At 51.7% G+C, this 19,043-nt stretch overlaps 2 protein-coding genes across 3 annotated transcripts; one reads left to right on the top strand and one right to left on the bottom strand.

Moving 5' to 3' along the window:
• Nucleotides 1-270: 270 nt before the first annotated feature.
• Nucleotides 271-1,111, bottom strand: SMIM4 (small integral membrane protein 4). Its single transcript, XM_015874451.2, has 2 exons — nucleotides 752-1,111; nucleotides 271-531 (listed from the first exon to the last, which is right to left on the bottom strand). The coding sequence occupies exons 1-2, from the start codon at nucleotides 900-902 to the stop codon at nucleotides 464-466; spliced, it is 219 nt and encodes a 72-aa protein (XP_015729937.1). The 5' UTR covers nucleotides 903-1,111; the 3' UTR covers nucleotides 271-463.
• Nucleotides 1,112-1,226: 115 nt separating this feature from the next.
• Nucleotides 1,227-19,039, top strand: NT5DC2 (5'-nucleotidase domain containing 2). Of its 2 annotated transcripts, none has more exons than XM_015874443.2 (14): nucleotides 1,227-1,626; nucleotides 4,767-4,951; nucleotides 5,689-5,763; nucleotides 7,388-7,443; nucleotides 9,082-9,175; nucleotides 10,396-10,524; nucleotides 12,935-12,995; nucleotides 13,618-13,720; nucleotides 14,169-14,270; nucleotides 15,209-15,290; nucleotides 16,563-16,649; nucleotides 17,509-17,649; nucleotides 17,911-17,975; nucleotides 18,693-19,039. In XM_015874443.2, exons 1-14 carry the CDS (start codon nucleotides 1,374-1,376, stop codon nucleotides 18,952-18,954), a joined length of 1,695 nt encoding a protein of 564 aa, XP_015729929.1. In that variant the 5' UTR covers nucleotides 1,227-1,373; the 3' UTR covers nucleotides 18,955-19,039. The 2 variants fall into 2 exon arrangements, with proteins under 2 accessions (XP_015729929.1, XP_015729928.1); XM_015874442.1 differs by lacking the exon at nucleotides 1,227-1,626 and adding an exon at nucleotides 4,346-4,442.
• Nucleotides 19,040-19,043: the final 4 nt, after the last annotated feature.

Genomic DNA, 19,043 nt, shown 5'->3' with positions numbered 1-19,043 from the left:
CTGCAGGGGCCGCCACTGCAGGTTGCAGCACGGCAGGAGTGCACGATGTCCTTGCAAAGCAGAGCAGGCAGAACGAGCACTGAGCTGTGCGCCAGGAGCCCAGTTACACTGCGCTGCACTGGGGAGCACACGAAGGACGTGAGAGCAGCTCCGTCAGCCCAGAGCAATTAATGGAAACAAGGTTTCCTTTCTGCCCATGTACCGGGACCCAGCTCGGCGCTCCCTGCTCTCAGCAGCTGCTGGCGGAGCCGATAGAAGCAGCACCAGCCGTGTGTGCTCGGGTCAGTTTATTCAGACGCTGCAACCAAACACTCAATAGAAAAGGCCGAAACCGAACGGAATTGGTTCAATACCCAGCAATAAAGGCGGCTGTGACCGACAACCCGGTGACACCCCGAGCCGTCCCGGCCCCATCGGCAGCAGCGCTTCGTTACACACCGGGACGCGCCCCCGGAGCCTCCGGTTACGATTCGCCCCGCTCCATCCTGGCCGCGTATCGCCGCTCGGATCGCTTCCTTCGGTAAACGTCATCTGCGCCGGGAAAAGGCGGCGTCAGCGAGTGCAAGGGGAAGAGGACACCGGTGACAGGGCACCGATGGGAGGACACCAGTGATAGGACACCAGTGACTGACAGGACACCGGTGTCAGGACAGCCCCGCTGTCACATTGCGGCCGTGATGAAGCTGCTCATTGCCGGGTCCCCCCGCTGTCCCATCCCGTCCCGCCCCGTCCCCGTCCCGGCCGCACTCACAGAACGTCTCGTTCCCGACGCGGACGTTGATCATGACCCACTCCATGGCGCCGCCCAGCACGAAGAAGAACGGCAGCAACCGGTACGTGCCGAACCGGGACCGGCCGGGAACCAGCCGCAGCAGGAGCCGCAGCCGCCGGCTCAGCAGCATGGCGGGATGGGACGGGACGGGCAGCGGGGAGACGGAGCGGAGCGGAGCTGTGCTGTATGTTGTGCTGTGCTGTGCTGTATGCTATGCTGTGTTATGCTGTGCTATGTTATGTTGTGCTGTGCCCCCTTGTCCCCCCGCAGCCCACGGGCGCCGTCCGAGCACCGACCCCCCGCTCGGTGGGGCCGGAAGGTCACGTTTACCGCCACGTGACGAGCGGCGCGCCGCCCGCCCGCCTCTGATTGGCCGCGGCTGCTGAGGGGGCGGGGCCGCGCTGAGGGGTCGCTCCGCCCCGTCCTGTGCGCGGCGGGATTGGCCGCTCGGGGCCGCTCCGTGTTACCGCTCCGTGCTGTTACCGCTCCGTGTTCCCGCCCGGTGCCGCCGCCGCGGGCGGCCGGGTTGGCTCCGTGCACCGACCCGCTGCGCTCCGGCCGCTCCCCGGTTCCGCTCGGTCGGTCCGTGCTGGCGCTGTCCATGTTGGCGCTGCGCGGTGCCGTAGCGGCGCCCCGGCTCCTGGCCGTGCCCGTGTCGTGCCGCAGCCGCCGGCCCAGCAGCGGCCCCGCACACGATGGACACGGGCAGCCCCGGGAGCCGCCGCCCGGCGTCAGAGCGCGGCGTGTGGCGGAGCCCGGCCCCGCACCGGGGGCTCAGCCCGGCCCGAGCGAGAGCGGCGACACGCGGAGCTACTTGTGGGCCCGGTACCACGAGATGAAGAAGCTGGTTTACGGTAAGGGCCGCGTCCGCCTCTGGCCGCGCTCCGTCCCGCCGTTACCCCGTGGGCCGTTCCCGTGGGGCAGCACCGGGTCGGTCCGGCCGCGTGAAGCTCCGTCACGGAGCGACGAGTCCCGTGTCACAGCGCGGGCAGCGGATCGTCCCGCTGGGTTCCCCGAGGTGGAGCCGCACGGAGCCCAACACCGGCACCGGCACCGCGTCGCGTTCCTCCTCCAGCCCCGGGTAAACAAACACTGCGGGGTCTGGAGGAGCCGCCCCGCAGCGCCCGGGATCCGGCACAAAGCGCCGCAGGACCCGGGAAGCAGCGCCCAGCGCCGGCAGAGCTGAACGCGGCGTGGGGCCGGTGCGGGTTGGGGTTAGAGTTATGGTTATTAGGGTTAGAGTTATGATTAGGGTCAGGGTTAGGGTTAGAGTCAGGGTTAGGCTGCACAGCGGGCACAGCACGGCCAGACACGTTGGGTTTGTTGGCGGCACGATGGGACCGAGCCGGGCCTTTGTTCCCTGTTTGTAGCCGGGATGTTGAAGCTCGGGGCTGTGATTGTGCCCGTCATGATCCGGGGGTTGGCGGCTCTGCTCCCTGTGCTGCCATAAGGGCCGGTGTGGGCTCATGGCACAGGGTGATGCTGAGCGGGGCGGTGTGTGTTGGGGCTGGTGCTGTCCACGTGTCGGGGAAGGCTGATAAGACACAGCTGGGAACGGACCAGAACCTGCAGTGTAGGAAATGCACAAACCTGAAACACAAGCGAAGGTTTGGCTGTAAGAGGTGTGTGTGGTCAGTGCTTTATCCCCACAGCACGTAGCTACAATACATCAATACTTTGGGGAACCTTTGGAAGAGCTTCCAACTAATGGCCTGTGTGACGAGTGTGAGGGTGGCTTGGAAGGAATTGCCCTGGCTGTGCACTCCCCCAGCTCTCTGCTCATACTGTTCTCTGCTCCCCCATTTCTCTGCTCCCCCATTTCCCTGCTCGCAGGGCTCTCCCTTGGCTCACACATCCCGATGTGGTGCTGTGTAAGCAGTGCTCCCTTCCTGGGCAGCGCTCAGAGGCCGGGGCTGTAGCTCAGTTTTGACAGCTAAGGCTGGTTTTGATTTTGCTTTTGTTTTTTGCTCGTTTGTTTTTCCCGCTGTGATCGATTCGTCCTGCCCAGCAATCGACCCCTCCGTGCAGAGCAGAAAGCAAAAGCTGCTGTTGTTGGAGGAAAGGTGTCTGCTCTGGGCTCTGCTCGGCTGGTGGGTCAGGTCGGTGCGGTGGCTCTGGGTGCAGCCTGTGCAGGATGCTGCACGTCCATGTTGCTGCTGATCCAGCCGTGCAGCGGCGGCTGTTCTTTCTCCTCGGGGCTGTGAGGCTGCAGTGAGCTGCAGGAGGTGGGTGGCAGCGGGGGGGGAGCTGTGGGTTTGTGTTGGGATTGTGTTGGTGTCTGCAGTGTGTGATACAAAGCACCGCAAGGAGCTGAGCGCCCGTAGGGAACGTGCCACGTGTGGGGCAATGATGAGGAAGCAGTTCTGGCTGGGATACCATCTTCCTTTGGCCTTTAGGAGGCCAGAGAGAACGTGTGAGCTGGGACAAAATGTCTGAGAGCAGCAGAGCTGTTGCTGTGTGGCCGTGCAGCGCTGCCCTGCTCTCAGTGTGGCACAGCCGCTGCTCTGGGCTCCCTGCATCCCCTTCCTTCCAAATCCACCCAGCTCCCGTGGATGTGATTGATCGGCTGATGCTTGGCTCCATTCCTGCAGCTGGCGTCTGAAATTGCATTGCTTTTCTTACACCCAATGAAGCCTCACGTCTCCTGTGAGAGGAGCATCGCGCTGCTCGCACCGTCACAAACGTGCTGAGCGCTGAGTGCTGATCTCAGTGATGTGGAGCCACAGAGGGGGACATTCACCATTCAAATCCTCCCCTCTCTAGTGGAGGAAGCAGTTCTGTGCTCCCTTCTATAGGTGAACACCTGCAGATGTACTGGGGGCATCAACTGGGAGCACCCCTTGTAAATTGTCTTATAGTTCCTGGCAAAGTCTTAATTGAGAATGGCTGGTGGCGCTGTGATAATTGGTTCAGATGAGGTAGCGAAGAAGCCCGAAGGAACTGACACGGGTTCTTGCTAAAAGCCACAAGGTGGGAAGGGAAAAAAGCGCCGCCTGCTGCTGGGTGGGATCAGGAGGAGATCGGTGCTGGTGGTGCTGGTGGTGCTTTGGCCGTGGTACCAAGGGAACATCACCTGTCCTCGTGTCAGGGGAAACATCTCCTTCCTGCCCGTCCCTCAGTGTGGCTGCAGCGAGGGATCCTGTGAGGGATCCTGTATGAGCGTTGTGCTGCTTTTATCTTGTGAAGGGCGGCTCTGGTGGAGGGGGGGGATGGACAGGGAGGATGGACAGGGAGGATGGGCAGGGAGGATGGGCAGGGGCTGCTCCTGGCTCTGCTGTGGCTCTGCTGCCCTGCAGTGACTGAGCACAGCAGCTGCCCTCTTCCCACAGCTGGTTATCAGCAGAGCGTGGATTATTGTTGCTATCAGCATTGCACACTCCCAGGGCCTGGCTTAATGGTGTGCGGTGTTTGTTTTGGTTTAGGTTGTTTGTTAGTTGTTTATATGTGTGTGTGTATGCACAGTGTTGGTGCTTGTACACGACTTTGTTCCATTCTGCCCCTTAAAAAGGCAATAAAGATGCCTGAGGGGCTGCTGTGTGGGGGCTGCCTGCCTCGGTGGGAAACAAATGCCCACAGGTCATGGGGGCGATGCAGGCGCTGCAGGAGGGGAGCTCAGGAAGTGAAGGGCCCAGTGCTTCCCTGCTGAGCTGTGCAGCTGCCTTTGCAGCCGGTGAGCTGTGCTGGGCCGCACATGTGCTGCTTCAGACTGGCAGCTCTGCTGTGCTCTGTGTAGGCTGCAGCCGAGGGATGTTGTTTGGTCTCTGCCTGATGCAGGGTGTTGTATGGACGCGTTGCTCAGCGGCTGCTGATGCAGGCAGAGGTTGCACAGTGTGTTTCCCTATGGGGAGGTTGTCTGAGGTGTCAGCAGCCCTTGGCAGCGCTGTGCTCTGTGCTGCTGCCGTGCAGCTCCATGGCTGCCCGCACACAGGGGAAGCTTGAAATGCTGCTGGTCCTCTCGCTGTTCTGATCTCTGCCCCCTTCTCTTCCCTCTCAGATCTCCTTCCACCAGGAGTCTGCAATCTCCTCAACCCGGCGGCCATCTATGCCAACAACGAGATCAGCCTGGGAGATGTTGAGATATACGGCTTTGACTACGACTACACGTTAGCACAGTATTCAAACTTACTGCACTCCATGATCTTCAACACTGCCAGAGACATCCTCATAGAACAGTTCAAGGTAACGGGGCACGGAGGGTTTCCCTTCAATTAACTCATGCTCTTTGCGGTGCCCCAGATGTGCTTGTCAAATACAGCACTGCACACGTGCAAAATTTATGTTAAAAAAAGCAGTGCCACATTTCAGTTCTGGATTGCAGAACATTTTGTCTGTATCTGGAATTAATTTCCTGGTGAACAATTTACCAAGCTCTGCATTCCTGAGGTTTGGTACATACGGACCGGGAGCTTCAGTCTGGAAATAATCTGTTCTCTTTCCCCTGACTGTGCAAGTCGTGCCTGCAGACTTTACACAGCACAAATAAGTGTGAGCTGGGGGCTGGCAGTGAAGGGCTGCAGGACTTGGCACGTGCAGCTGAATGTGGGTGCTGCTGCATGGCACGCCTGCCAACAGACACCCTGTTTGCAATGGGCATTTTCCTCCAGTCATGTCTTTCTTTTCAGAGGGACTCTGCAGTGCCATCGCTTTGCCAAGTGTACGCACTGAATGGAGCTAATGGAAGTCTGTGCTGCCCGAATGGATCCGTTGGGTTTTTGTTAGTGTCCCTTAAGTGAGAGCAGCTGTTCTGGGGGTTCCATTCCTGCTCTTTCCTTTGTCAAAGGGCAAAACAAAGCGCACGTGTCCTCGGATGGTTTGTGCCTGGGATGAGCAGACTGTGGGCCTCAGCCAGCTCAGCAATGAAATGCTTGTGTCGATAATGCCCCTGTCCCTTAAAATATTGCTGTCTGTCTTCCTAGTATCCAGAAGGTCTTGGGAAGTATGACTACATTCCAGGGTTTGCCATACGTGGACTTCACTACGATGTGCAAAAGGTAAAGCTGTACAAAGTTCAGCCTCCTGGGCTTTGTCTTTCATCGTGTTGTGTTGTGAGTAGAAATACTTTCTGCTGCTGTTACAATAACTTGAGCAGCAGACTGTCAGCTAAATGCGCAGTCTGGGTGGCTGTGCCTTCCGTTGCGTAGATTCTTCTTGTTTCCAAACGTTGCAGGGCTGAGATGTCCTTTGTGTTTGCGCTGCCTGCAGCAGGATGGGCCAGGCGAGCAAAAGGTCCCTGGTAAACAGCTCTGCCAATGTAAAAAGTTAGTTATTATTTCCACCAACTAATTAAATAAAAACTCAGCTTGTTTGCGTGACCATTACTGTCTTTTAGCAGATTTAAATCCTGTGTCTCCAGCAAATTCTTGCCAGGAACAGAGGAGTTATGCCTTACCCTAATAATAGAAGTGACTTGTCAGGAGAATGCTTTAGGAAGCCTTCCCCACCCCCCCACCCGAATAATAGGACTGCCTGGAAAAGGATCCAAGCTACTTGATATGCACGCTGCTTTGGAGTGCAGGCAGAGCCAGGCTTTAAACCTTTCTCAGCACTTTGGACCCATTCCATGAGAGCCCGCTGCCCAGTGATGTCATCCACGCAGCCACGCAGTCAGGTGGCAGCACTGCAAGGTTCAGCTGTGAGAAACTCCTTCTGTGTTTAAATCTGCGGCTGATGTGTGGGGGAACACGGAGGCAGCTGCCCTGGCCAAGCAAATTGCCCTTACAGTGAGTGCAGGGTGAGAACTGCCCTGTGTTGGGGATCAGAATCTGCAAAGCATATGGAAAAACTGGGTAGTGCCTGTCTGAGTGAATCTTCCAGTAGGTTCACCTGCAATCCACGTAGGAGGTCTGCCTGCAGGTAACACACTGCACCTACGTGGTGTGGATATGAAAGTGTGTGCCTGAAGGTTGTGAGTGCTCTGTGGAATGGGTTACCTTGCACTGCAGGAGCAGGACAAGGGATACAAAGCTGTGTTCTGATTTTATTTGCAGAATGGTGCTGTGTTGGAACACTTTGTGTGCTGAGAACTTGAGTTGTGCTTTCAGGATAATGGATGGGCAGGAGATGACTCATGAATGAGGCAGCATAGAAAGCTCCAAGAGAACTCTGATGTTCCAAGCCAGGTCTGCTTGTCAGCATCGTAGCTTATGTCTGTGCTGGGGAGGGGGAGAAGTGTTGCAGGGGAGCATTCCTGTATATGGGAGATGACTGGATGCAGCTGTGCTCAAAGCCAGAGCTTGCCCCCTTAGTTCTGCTCCAGGTAAATGAGATGAGAAATTGATCTCCAAAGCACACAAAGCCTCTTTGGAATGTGTGTGTGCTTTTGGAAAAGATAAGAAACTTTCTGAGTTACAGAAACATTGTCCTCTCCCTTTCCTTTTCAGCTCCATCCCTGTCCACCAGCCTTTGCCAGAGGGGCTTATAAAAAGTCAGTGTTGATAAGTGTGTGTAGAAGTGTTTAGGGAGTAGGTGTAGCTTTAAATACATAGATGTGGGATAATGGCATTGAATTCTATTTTCTAAACATCATTTGTTTAGAGTTTGAAACTTAAACGTGGTTTCTGAGTACACCTGCTGAGTTCTCATGGTAAATATCTGTCCTTTCTTGCCTTCTGACAGAGTCTTCTGATGAAGATCGATGCTTTCCATTATGTCCAGCTCGGGACAGCATACAGGTCTGTCGGTTCTGAACCTTATTTCCTAAACACCTTTATATGCAGATTACTGTATCTGAGTAACCACGCTTGGTGGTGTATGGGCTTTTTCTTCCCTTGGAGCAGAACACAGTCTTGTCTGGCTTATCCTGTTCCCACTTGCTTCAGATGCTTACCAGGCATATCACTGCGGGAAGTTTTTTCTCAAGGATTTCAAGCCAAGTGTGTGGGAAGACCTGGAGCTTTTTGTAATACTTAATGATCCATCTGATCACGTCTCCGTGTGATCTGAGCTGCAGCTCCAGTGTGTCTGTGCTCACACATGAGTAAACAGCACGCTCAGGGAAGGCCTCCAGTGCACGTGGTCCACGTTTGTGCCTGTCTGCCCCAAGCAGGAGCACATCCCAGCGGCGCTTTGCCTGGGTGCCTCACAGAGCTGAGAGGAGCATGGTCTGCACATGCAAATAAACCCAAAGCAGTGCCACTAATGTAATGATTCATCAGCATCTGGGCCCTGTGGGAGGCTCAGGTTGCCCTGTTTTTCCTTCTCTTATATTGTTCTCTGAGTGTGTTGCTGTAAGTGGCCAAACTGGGAGCAATGGGATTGCTTCCATGTGCTGTGTCCAGAAAGGTACGAGGCTGGAAACCAAGACAAGGCCCAGCAGCAATGCAAAGTGAGCTTGGTGCATAAGAAGGAGCAGTGTGTTGAGATCTATAGTAGTGCTGCTGTAGAATCTGTGTTGAATTTACTGAGTGTAGGAACCATTATTTGAACTCTGCCCTTTTGCTGTTAGGCTTCAGTTACAGGAAATACTCTAAGAATATTAAGAAGGGAATTTCATAACCAGAGAGAATTGGCTTCTTTGAGAGTTTGATTGGAGGGGGCGGGGGTTGGTACTGCCACATGTTTTACTGTAGATTCATAAGGAGATTTTCTGGGGAAAACAAATGGAAGCATTTTTTCCTAGTGTTCTTTTGTCCTTTGCAAAACAAGTTTTCTCTGAACTGCCCTTTGCTTTTGAGGAAAACTTAGGCAACTTTTAGTGTCTTAGAGGTTGTACATTGATAGGCTACATCAGGAGAAAGAGAAAGTCACTGTCTGCTTGAGTAAACAGCCATCACAAATTGTGCAAGAGGCAAAGCCTCTGGCAGCAGAAAACCTGCTAAGGGACAGCTCAGCTTGTAGCCCTGGCTGCTGCTATGGTATTTTGGGGGAAGAACGATCTTTGTTGACTATTCTGTTAGCAAAGGGCTGGCTTTGCTCAGGAAAACTGAATGATGGGTTCATTTAGTGGTGATAAACTCCATGGGAGCAACCTTTCCAAAGGCAGACAGCTGGTGCTGCCAGAGTTGTGTGGTGGGGGCTGTTCGATGGAGCAGACTGACGGCATACGGAGGGAAAACCTCTGCCTGAACTCTGCTGGAATGTGGATAAAGCCCCTCAATTAAGTTAAAGGAGCAGGCGAGGTATTTGAAAAATGTCAGGGTAAGGTTTTATGTGAGTCTGGAGGATCGTGCTCCTCTTAGACTTTCTTTTATGCAAGAGAAATGTGTGAGGTTTACAAACGAGCCGTTCTGTCCCCACTCCCCTTTCTCTGCAGTGTGTAGCTCTGTGCAGGCTGCTGATTATTGACACACTGTTTGCTGGTTTTTGTCCAGAGGCCTCAAACCAGTGCCTGATGAAGAGGTAATCGAACTCTATGGAGGTACGCAGCACATCCCGCTGTATCAGATGAGCGACTTCTATGGCAAGGTAATGTAAGCCCTTGACTGCTGTGATGCAGCAGCTCCTTTAGTGGATAGGAAAACAGTGCTTTGTGTGAGAGTATAAATGACCCCAGCCTCCCTTGGACATAGAGAGCTGCAGTGTGTGTTTTTGTTCCAGTGGGAATTCGCCCCAGAGGTTATTTAGCAGTTTAACATGTGAAAGCCATCTGCAAAGCATTTCTGAACACCGGGGCTATTGGCCTGGAGCTGAATGGTTCTGGAAGCTGATAGGAAGATGTTCCCTGCTCTTTCTTTTGCCAAATCCTGCCCCCAAGTTACCAGGGCAGGCTGCAGGGATGGTGCCTGCACCGAATAGTGGGTGAAGGGGGGAGAGAGTGAGAGAGTGTGCATGTGTGCAGACACATTTAAGTCTGATTTGGTGTAGGGTTTTCTTTTTCCTTCATGAAAGGGATCCCTGCTACAGCTCATCAGACCTCTTCAGTGGGCTTTGTCTGTAGGGTTGGCATCTGTGATTGTTTTCTTTTGGGGGCAGGAAATCGTACTGTTGCAGTTAAAGACCGAAGTAATGCCCATAGGAACTGTGGAGATCCTTTGGTAGCCTGAACTAGAGGAAGTCGGGAGAGATTTTCTTCCACAAGTGCCCGATGTGGTTCTATGGGCCAGCAGGGCCGTTCACATCCCTTTCCCCTCAGACTTGCTTTGTTTCTTGACCTTTGTTAGTTCAGTGGCCTACAGGGAAGCTGGAAGAAGAGCAGGCTTCCTCTGCTTAATGCCCCTCTGAGCCGGCAGTCTGAAGCTCCAGCAATGTCACCACTTGATTTCTCTCTCTCGGGGACAATCAATCTGAGCAGTTGCGTTCTGATGAGTGTATTCTCTGATTATAGCTCAGCATCATTTCCGGTTCTGAAATATAATCTTTCTGTTCAGGATTTGATATCTGTCCATATCATGCACTCAATTATCCTCCTGCTGTGCTGCCCTCCTCACTCCCAGCAAACTGGGATGATTTAACCCTTCTTTTTAAATAGTAAATGTATGGGAGAGCTGCAACCCTACCTAATGCCAGCTGAGTTACTGGGTCAGGATGTAATTGTCTGTTTCGCCTTCATGCTTTTGTTGTCCCTTCCAAGCGGTACTGGGTGATAAGATTTGCTGGTTTTGGATTTGCATTTTCTCTTTTTTTCTTAAACATTTTTTGTTCAATACTTGTCTGTTTTGGTTTTTTTTTTTTCTTTTGCTTTTTAGGGTCCTTCACTTAAACAGTTTATGGACATCTTCTCTCTTCCTGAAATGACGCTGCTCTCTTCAGTCATTGATTACTTCATAACTCACAGCATTGAGTTTGACCAGGTCCATCTTTACAAGGATATATCTGTAAGTAAAATGTCAGCAGTCACACAGCTCAAACCACATCAGAGCTGCGAGCTCTTTTGCCTGTGAGCTTTGCAGTTCCCAAACTGAATGGCTGTTAGTGAGCAGTCTAATAGGACTGTGTTGTTGCCACTTGAGAGATATATAAGATAATAAGATATATGTAATTATTGTATTATTATAAGATAAGATTATTACCACCGCTGGGGGATACCATTTGACTTCTTAGTTAATGCTATAGATGAGATGCAAGTGCTTGAAATCACTGTCCTAGGTGACATTTGTTGACAGATGGTGTGTCCCTGGTAGTCGAGCCTCACTTTGTGCTTTTCTCCATGGAGTGGGGTTTGGGGTTTGTACCTTGTGGGAATGTTCTGCTCATCCTCTGGCAGCAGCCTGTACATACACTGTTCATCTGTACTGCTGCTTTTGTGATAAGGATCCACCTTGTCAGCTTTGCTGCAGCCAAGGATTACTGCTTGTGTTCTGACCTTCTGTTGGTGCTTGATAAGAGCACATCAGCCAGTTTCCCACAAGACTTGAACTGTTTTTGATTGTGAAGTGGGGAAAATGAGAAGCAGGAACACAGCTGACTCCAGAGGTCTGGAGTGTCTCCTGAGCCTTCCTTTGAGGTCAGAAGCGATTTGCTCATAGCTGAAACTTTGAGAGCAGGCGGGTGGTTGCCATGGCCTGATGCTTTGCTTTGCAGTTTGTGCTCAATCCCTCAAACTCCCGAGTACTAATCCTGGCAATTGTCTCTGCATCCATTGCTGAGGGATGTGGTTGTTCCTGAAGGAGTGACTGAGGCAGGCAGAGAGGTGACATACAGCAGAAAATCCGTGCCAGTGCCTGGCATTGCTTCTGGTCGGATGGCAGCTGCTTTGTGCTTTTACCGGACAGCCTTTTTCTTTTTTTTTTCTTCTATTTTTTTCTTTTCTTTCTTTTCTTTTTTCCCTGCACAGACACACGTACCAGCCTCATCTGCTGCTCCAATTCAGGCTTGCATGAGTTAAGACATGTCTGAACCTGATACTCTGCTGTACTTCTTGGTGGTGACCCTAATTGCAGCGTTGTGTGTTTGGGAGTGAGCACCAGAGACACTGAGTCAAAAGCACAGTCCCAAAGGCAGCAGTAAAGGCTGAAGCACACGTGTAAATCTGTGCTCCTGACGTACCAGTTTGGCTGCTTCATCTTGGGAAGTGAGAAAGCTTCCCTTGGAAGGAATCTTTAAGTCCTGCAGAAAACATACAGTTCTTCCCTTTCTCTTTTTGTTATTGCTGTTGGGATGGGAAGAGTGCCTTGGAATCTGTTTCTACTCTGAAAATGTAGTTTTGCAGTGCCAGGCGTTGCTGCTTTTAATGCCAGTGCTGGTCAGGATTAAGTTATTTTCTTTGTAGTGTTCTCATTTCAGTCTTACAGCTGGACAGGGCAGTCTCTTGGGGAATTAGTTGTGTCCTCTGCTGCCTTTTTATCAGTGAGGTCCAAGTGATGAAAGGAGACCCCTCAAACTCTGCTTTGAAGAGGTGTCTCCTCCACTTGCATTGTCCCCCACCTAAGCTGTAAACTCAGATTCTCTCCCAGCTTTGAAGGAAATTAATTTCAGGCTGACTCGCAGGTTTCAGCAGCATGGCAGTGAGCAGTGACTGTGTGCTGCTGTGTGCACCTGTACCCCCAGCAGTGGCAGTGGTGAGTGTGGGTGTGCAGTCTGAAGTCTCAGAGGAGTACACTGAGTGTAGCAGCGATTTAAGTGTTCTGGGGAAAGGCAACCTTTGTTTACCAATCTAAATGGTCATGGATTAAAACAGTACCTTTAAACACGTGCAAACACTGCTAAACATGTTTGTGCTCTGGAAATGGCCATGTGTATTTGGCGTATCCCATTGGATGGAGACTTGTGAAAGATCTTAGTTGGGTGTGTCCAAAAATGTGTTGCATCTTGGCCTCCTGCCTGGAAAATAGAAGATATTTGGATGCCCTTAACAACATTATTTTAGCTCGCCTCCCTCTTGAAAATTGGACAGCTCTGTTTTGGCAAACAAAGAAAGAAACCCAGCCCACCAACACTCCCAGTGGATGCTTCTGTGCCCATTGGCTACATGAGGCCAGGGCTGGGAGCCTCCCCTGGCTCTTGGAAGCCAGGAATCACAGATATTCATCTCTGTTGTTCACTTTTCCAACAGTGCACAGTTTGGGTTGTAGTTGATAAAGCTTTTGCAGGCATATGGAAAGAAGAAGAGCCAGCTAATGTCCTGACTGAGGTTCTGGAGCAGTAAGTGGTTTTGGAGTTGCAGTGTTGATAGCCTTGGTAGCAGTGCATTAACATGTGATGGTTTCCAGGAGGAAGGAAGTAGTGCTTTCCTAGAATCACAGAGTATATGTAAAACTGAAACTTTTTCCCTATCCTTTTCTTCAGGATGCTATTAGAGATGTACACGTGAAAGGAGTGATGTACAAATGGATTGAAAAAGACATGGGTGAGTTTAGCAGAGCTCTGCTGCAGAATACATTTATATGTGTCCTGTACTACGTGGCACTCTGCAAAAGATTGCTGCACAGGTCCTACACTAAGTCTTGATTGTGGCATATGTAAAGGCGGACAAGGCTTAGAGTGGCACTAAGGACCTGGTGATATTTAAGGGTCTGATGGAGGATCTTGTTTTAATGGAGGAAACAGGTACATCGTTGCTTTTGTGTCTGTTTTCCTTCTGCCTTTAAGCAGGGGTTGGTCATCCCTGGCATAGTGCGAACATTGCAAAGGCAGTCTAGGAATGCTGAGGAGGCTTCCATTCAGAGTGGAAAGAAGCTCCTGGTATGATCGTGGCCTGGATGGATCACCATCCCCCTTTCTATCTGGGACCAGCCCTCCTTGCCAGTCTTTTCAGTTCCTCAGGCTCTGTCATTGCTCTAGATGGGATTGATGAGGAAGGCTGTTTTATCACATAGTGGTTCGCTCCCCGCCGTGTCAGGTGGATCTAACTTGGTCCTTTTGCATCCCTGTTGATTTGGTGGTCAAGTTTGGTTTTGTTTGATTTTTAAAGAAACATGTTCATGCCCTCTGCATGTTTCTTGATTGATGTCTGTTTTATTCCAATTCAGAGCAGTATATTCTGCATGGTGATGAAATCTATGCTGTCCTAAACAGGCTGGTGAACCACAAGAAGAAACTCTTCCTCATTACAAACAGTCCCTTCAGCTTTGTGTAAGTACTGTTAGTATGCAGTGATGTGTCACCGCAGCACAGCAAGAGCTCTGCGGTGTGTCCTCATCCAAGCTAGATTGTTTTGCAGCAGTAGAGATGAGGGCACTGTGGGGACCAGCTGTGCTGAGCACACACCCTGCTGCTCTGTACACCGCAGCCTTTCACTTCCTCAAGAAGCTGTGAGGTTGTGTCTGGCTGCAGTGTAATGGAGCTGCCACTTTTATTACTTCTCTGGATTTCCTATGGCGACAAGAGAAGGGTGGGATGCCTGCAATCGGTCAAAGCTCACATCAGCCCTGCCTGCAGTCAGGCAGCCTTGTGAGACCCTGGAACATACTTTGCTTTCTTCTTTGTTGCTGGAATGAGGGTGGTTTTAGGACAGACTGTTGTGAAGATGCAGTGTTGGGTGAAAATGGTCTGTTAACTTTGCTGTTCCTTTTTCCCCTAGGGACAAAGGGATGAAACACATGGTTGGCAAGAACTGGCGGGACTTATTCGACATGGTCATTGTGCAGGCTGACAAACCCAACTTCTTCACTGATCGGCGAAAGTATGTGCCCCAGTGCAGTACTTCTCCTACCCTCCTGAGCAGCACTTTGTGCTTTGCTGTGTATAACTTAGATCTGTTATGCCACCATCTTCCAGTGCTGTCTCAGATACTCTCTGAGGCTTTTGCTTTGGTCAACAAAAAAACAACCCATCTGGGAATAAGTATCTCCTGGGTAATGCCAAACAGAAAGCATGCTCCTGAATTTAGCTATTTTAGGCCTCTGGAGCTATTTTATGGCCTGGGCTTAACTTAGATTCTAGAGGTATTAGTGGGCTTCACTCTTTAGAAAGAAAAAAGGAATGGTATGTATGACAGCTGGCTGTTTCTTGGCAATAGGTTGAGAGAGTGTGCCAGCATGATTCCTTTTCCTGTTCCTGAAAGCAAATATCTGTGGTTTCAGTTACTGAGTACGATGATGTTTTGTAACTGGCAGCTCTGGAAACCTTTGTACGTTGCAGCTGGGTTTTGTGATCAGCAAGGAGATGTCAAGGGACCAGATGACAGGCAGAGCGCTGTGCTTGCTTTGCATTTCTGTTCGTTGGTCTGGGGAACTTGTGCCTGCTTTGTTGCCTCAGCTTATAACTGACCAGGAATATATCCTATATTCAGCCCTCTACAGAGCCAGCTGTTCTTTCCTCTTCCTTCCCCCACTCCCCAGACCACTGGCACAACCAGGAGTAGATCTGTGTACTGAGCTGACTTGATAAGATTTCTCTCCATTGGATGTGGAGTGGAGCTGTAATGATCTAGATCTTTTGGAGATAAAAACGTATGACTGTGGTGCCTGAGGGCCTTTCACATAATGAGCCGGTGCAATGAACAACGTTCTGACATAGGGAGATGAATTTTCTGATTTGAATGTTGTAGTTGCTGGGTAACAGTCACTAAAAATCAAAAGAAGTTGAAATATTCCCCCCCCTTTTTTGTTTTTTTCCCAGACCTTTTAGAAAACTGGATGATAATGGCTCACTGCAATGGGACAAAATAAACCAGCTGGAGAAAGGGAAGATCTACAAAGAGGTAAAGTGACCTTTGGCTGCACCTTTCTATAAAACTGGAGGCTTTTTAGCAATAGCAAAGACTGCTTAGCACTTTTTGGAAAGAGCGATCTTCCTGCATGAGGAGAGGTTTCACATTGAAGTGGAGGAGAAAAAAGAGTGATCAGAAAGGGTACAAAGCCTGGCTCTTCCCTTCCTGAAAGACATGGGCATCCAAAGGGTGGGCTCTGGTGAACTTGTTGCCTCAGGGTGTTCTTGCAGCTGGTCTGTCCCCTGAGATAAAGTGACCTCTGTCGTTAGGACGGTTTGTTCCTGGTTTTGTCAGCTGCTGGATCCCACAGGAAGAATATGTTAGTGAGGCTGCAGTCAAGTAGCTGTGCCCTGAGGAGAGGAAGTCCCACAAATGCAGAGGCCTGCCAGCCTCCACTCAGCAGTGAACAGCGGGCATGGTGCCTGGCAGCAGAGATGGGCATGGGCTGGAGGTGTTGCTGCTGAGCAGCCCGCAGGTTGGTGTGCCCGCTGATGCTGGCACATTAATCTGCTGGCACTGATGGGGGCCTTTTGCTTTCCTAGTGGGTTTTGTTTCCGTTGTGACTCATGTGGAAAACTTGTGTAGAGATGGGAATCCCTGAAGTCTGTGTGTGCTGGCAGGATGTTTGGAAAGCTTTGAAAGCAGCTTTAGCTGGTGCTTTGGGGGTTGGTTTGTTTTACTTAGCTGTGAAGCTGCCCGAGCTGCTTGGCTTCGTGGGTGGGGTAAGCAATTGCTGTAAATGCCAGCCGGGTTTTAGTGCTTTGGTTGAGATGGCAGTCAGTGATCTGAGAACAGCCTGCAGTGCTCCTTACTGACATCCTGCCCCTGTGCATCGTGTGAGCTGAAACCCCGTCTTAGCTCAGAAGCCTCCTTTTGTTGTCCATGTGCTCCCTTTGACTTGCTGTGCCTTAGGGCACAGGACTTCCTGACTTGCTTTTTGGGGTATAGGGTTTCTGGCTTTTTCTGCAACCTGAGGAAGGCCAGGAGTTGTAAAGGCAGCTCTCACAGTAAGAGGAGGTAAGGGAAGATAGAGAAGGATAGAAGCCTTTGAGTTTGGGTGGTGGGTCAGTGAGCAGGTTAACATCTCCTCAGTGCTCACATCTACTTGCAGTGACTTGTACACGACTTGTACACTACTCTGCTTGTACAGTGACACATCCAGCTGTGCTGACAGCGCTGCTGAGGTGGCAGCCCCATTCCACACACACTGAGCATGAACACGTCTGTCCTGTACTCACTGTCCTGTTCTCCTTTTACCTGCAGGGTAACCTCTTTGATTTCCTGAGGCTGACAGGTTGGCGTGGATCCAAGGTGCTCTACTTTGGTGACCATCTGTACAGCGATCTTGCGGTGAGTAAAAAGCTGCAGGTGCTTTAAGTGCTGAGCACCATGGTGTGTCAGCAGGATCTGCCTGTCTCCAGGCTGAGCACTTTGGGCAGGCAGTCATTCAGGAGGTGTGTGTGTGTGGCCAGACTTCTGCACATCTGGCATCACTGTGTATTTCAGAGTGAATCCCTGATGCTGCTCTACAAGCCCAGATTGTCCCAAAATGCCTAAAGCTGCTGGGGGGGCTCAGGAGGGGGAGCAGCCTAAAAGCAGATGATAGCAAGGTTGGAGCAAACTTGTTAGAGTGCTGCTGAAGTGAGGAGAGAAGCAGAGCAACCTGCTTATCTCCAGTGGTAAGAGGGCATGAGAGAGGCAGTGCTGTGGTCCTGTTGAAGGTGGTGCTGTGGCTGGTGAAGGATAGGAAAAGGCTGAGGAGGGAATGCAGCGAGCCCGTGTGACTGCTGTGGTTGTGCTGGTCAGTAAGGCAGGGCCCTGCTCTGAGCATGCAGCTCTCAGCATACTGTGCTTAGTGCTCTGTAGGCTGTGACTTTTGGGACGCTTCCTGGACATAAGCATCCTGCTCTGCTGTCATGCAGAAGGGAGCAGTGCAGAAAGGGCACCTGAAATACATTCTGCCACTAAAGAATGACTGTTGGTCTGTGAGCTTGAGAGCAGCTCATGTGGAGCCCATGTTTCTAGATGCTTCTTGCAGCTGATCCTGGAGCCTGGGAGATGGGAGTTATGGTGTGACCAGAGCAGACTGTTAGGATGGCTGTCCCCTGAGGATCTGCAATGGGAACAGAACACTTTTCTTGGAAACAGGGTTGTTTGGCTTTCAGTCTTCATGCTGAACTCACAGTTGTTTTTTCACCCCGACCTCCAGGACCTCATGCTGCGTCATGGCTGGAGGACTGGAGCCATAGTCCCTGAACTGGAGACGGAGATTCGGATCATAAACACAGAGCAGTACATGCACTCCCTGACCTGGCAGCAGGCTCTGACGGGGCTGTTGGAGAGGATGCAGGTAAAGAGCTCCTGTCTGAGGAGGGTGTGTAATATGCCATATCCCAGGTCTGAGACTTGGAACTGGTGTAGGAATCAGAGGATATCGTAACGTTCCTGTGTTCTCAAAAAGCATCTTATTCTCCTCAAACAGGGTTGCTGCAGGGGCCTCACAGGTGTGTGGGTTATGGGAAAACCCTGAGGGGGTTGGAGGGGACTGAGGAGGACTCGAGGTGTGGCTTACAGGGCTGATGTAACCTGGCACTTGCTGTTGTCTCTGCAGATGTATCAGGACGCGGAGTCAAAGCAGGTACTGCTGGAGTGGATGAAGGAGCGGCAGGAGATCAGGTCAGTGCATTGCCCTGCTCGCTTACGAGCTCTTGGGGGCTCTCAGGCCTGCACTGGCTCTATTTGGTAACCTGTTGTGGGGAAGGGTCTGCGTTGGGCTGCAGCTGTGCAGTCCCACAGCAGGAGAGGTTGGACAGACCAAATACAAGGTGGGGAAAGAGGTGGTGGTGGTGTCAGCCTGTACCTGGAGGGCCGTGGGCTGGCTGCTGTGACTCCTGGCACTGCAGGCATTGCAGGTGGGACCCCACCTGTAGTAGGGACAGCTGTGAGGAAGGCAGTGTGGTGAATCCTCCTTGTGGTCTCAGTGCACAAGGGTGGTCTGCCTCAGCCCTGGGTGGGAGGCTCCCAAAATATCCCGTGGGAGTGGAGTGCCCGGGGGTTGTAAAACACTGAGGAGGAACCTGGGGTCACACCACTGGACTTAGGAGGGCTGCTGTGAGCTAGAAAGGCGTGGATTCTTATCTGACTTGGCATCATTCATGCTGGGCCCAAGAGGGCTTTGCCCACTGGTGCTGAAGCCAATGTTGTTTTGCAGTAATGGCCAAGTTGCCAGTTGCCAAACAGTGATGAGCACAGCTGTTGTGAGAGTCTTCTGGGCAGCGTGTGAGGCTGTGCAGTGCGTGGAGCACACACAGAGCTCACAGTGGCTCTCACTGGGCAGGGAGCGAGCCTGAGAAGTGCCTTCCATCAGCGGAGCTCCATCTTTTTTTCCCTTAGGTCGCTGACAAAGAACCTGTTCAACCCCCAGTTTGGAAGCATCTTCCGCACCTTCCACAACCCCACGTACTTCTCCCGCCGGCTGGTGCGGTTCTCTGATATCTACATGGCGTCCATCAGTTGCCTGCTGAACTACGACGTGAATTTCACCTTCTACCCACGGCGCACCCCCCTGCAGCACGAGGCCCCACTCTGGATGGATCAGCTCTGCACAGGCTGCATGAAAACCCCCTTCCTGGAGGAGATGGTGCACATTCGGTGAAGGGCCGAACCATTCCGGCCAACAGAGCAAGTCTGTACGCATTGCCAGCAGCACCTCTGTACCACTAAAGCCTGTTTGACACTTATGTG

Source organism: Coturnix japonica, chromosome 12 (genome assembly GCF_001577835.2).
Source record: "Coturnix japonica isolate 7356 chromosome 12, Coturnix japonica 2.1, whole genome shotgun sequence".
Lineage (NCBI taxonomy): Eukaryota > Metazoa > Chordata > Aves > Galliformes > Phasianidae > Coturnix > Coturnix japonica.
The sequence above is the reverse complement of the archived record's forward strand: the minus strand, read 5'-3'. Positions and strand labels throughout refer to the sequence as shown.

Coding starts and splice junctions, on each gene's coding strand:
- NT5DC2 (XM_015874443.2), top strand. CDS start 1,374: ATGTTGGCGCTGCGCGGTGCCGTAGCGGCGCCCCGGCTCCTGGCCGTG. Junction 10,525..12,934: donor ATCTTTACAAGGATATATCT/GTAAGTAAAATG, acceptor CCTTTTCTTCAG/GATGCTATTAGAGATGTACA. Junction 12,996..13,617: donor ATGGATTGAAAAAGACATGG/GTGAGTTTAGCA, acceptor ATTCCAATTCAG/AGCAGTATATTCTGCATGGT.
- SMIM4 (XM_015874451.2), bottom strand. CDS start 902: ATGCTGCTGAGCCGGCGGCTGCGGCTCCTGCTGCGGCTGGTTCCCGGC. Junction 532..751: donor CGTCGGGAACGAGACGTTCT/GTGAGTGCGGCC, acceptor TTCCCGGCGCAG/ATGACGTTTACCGAAGGAAG.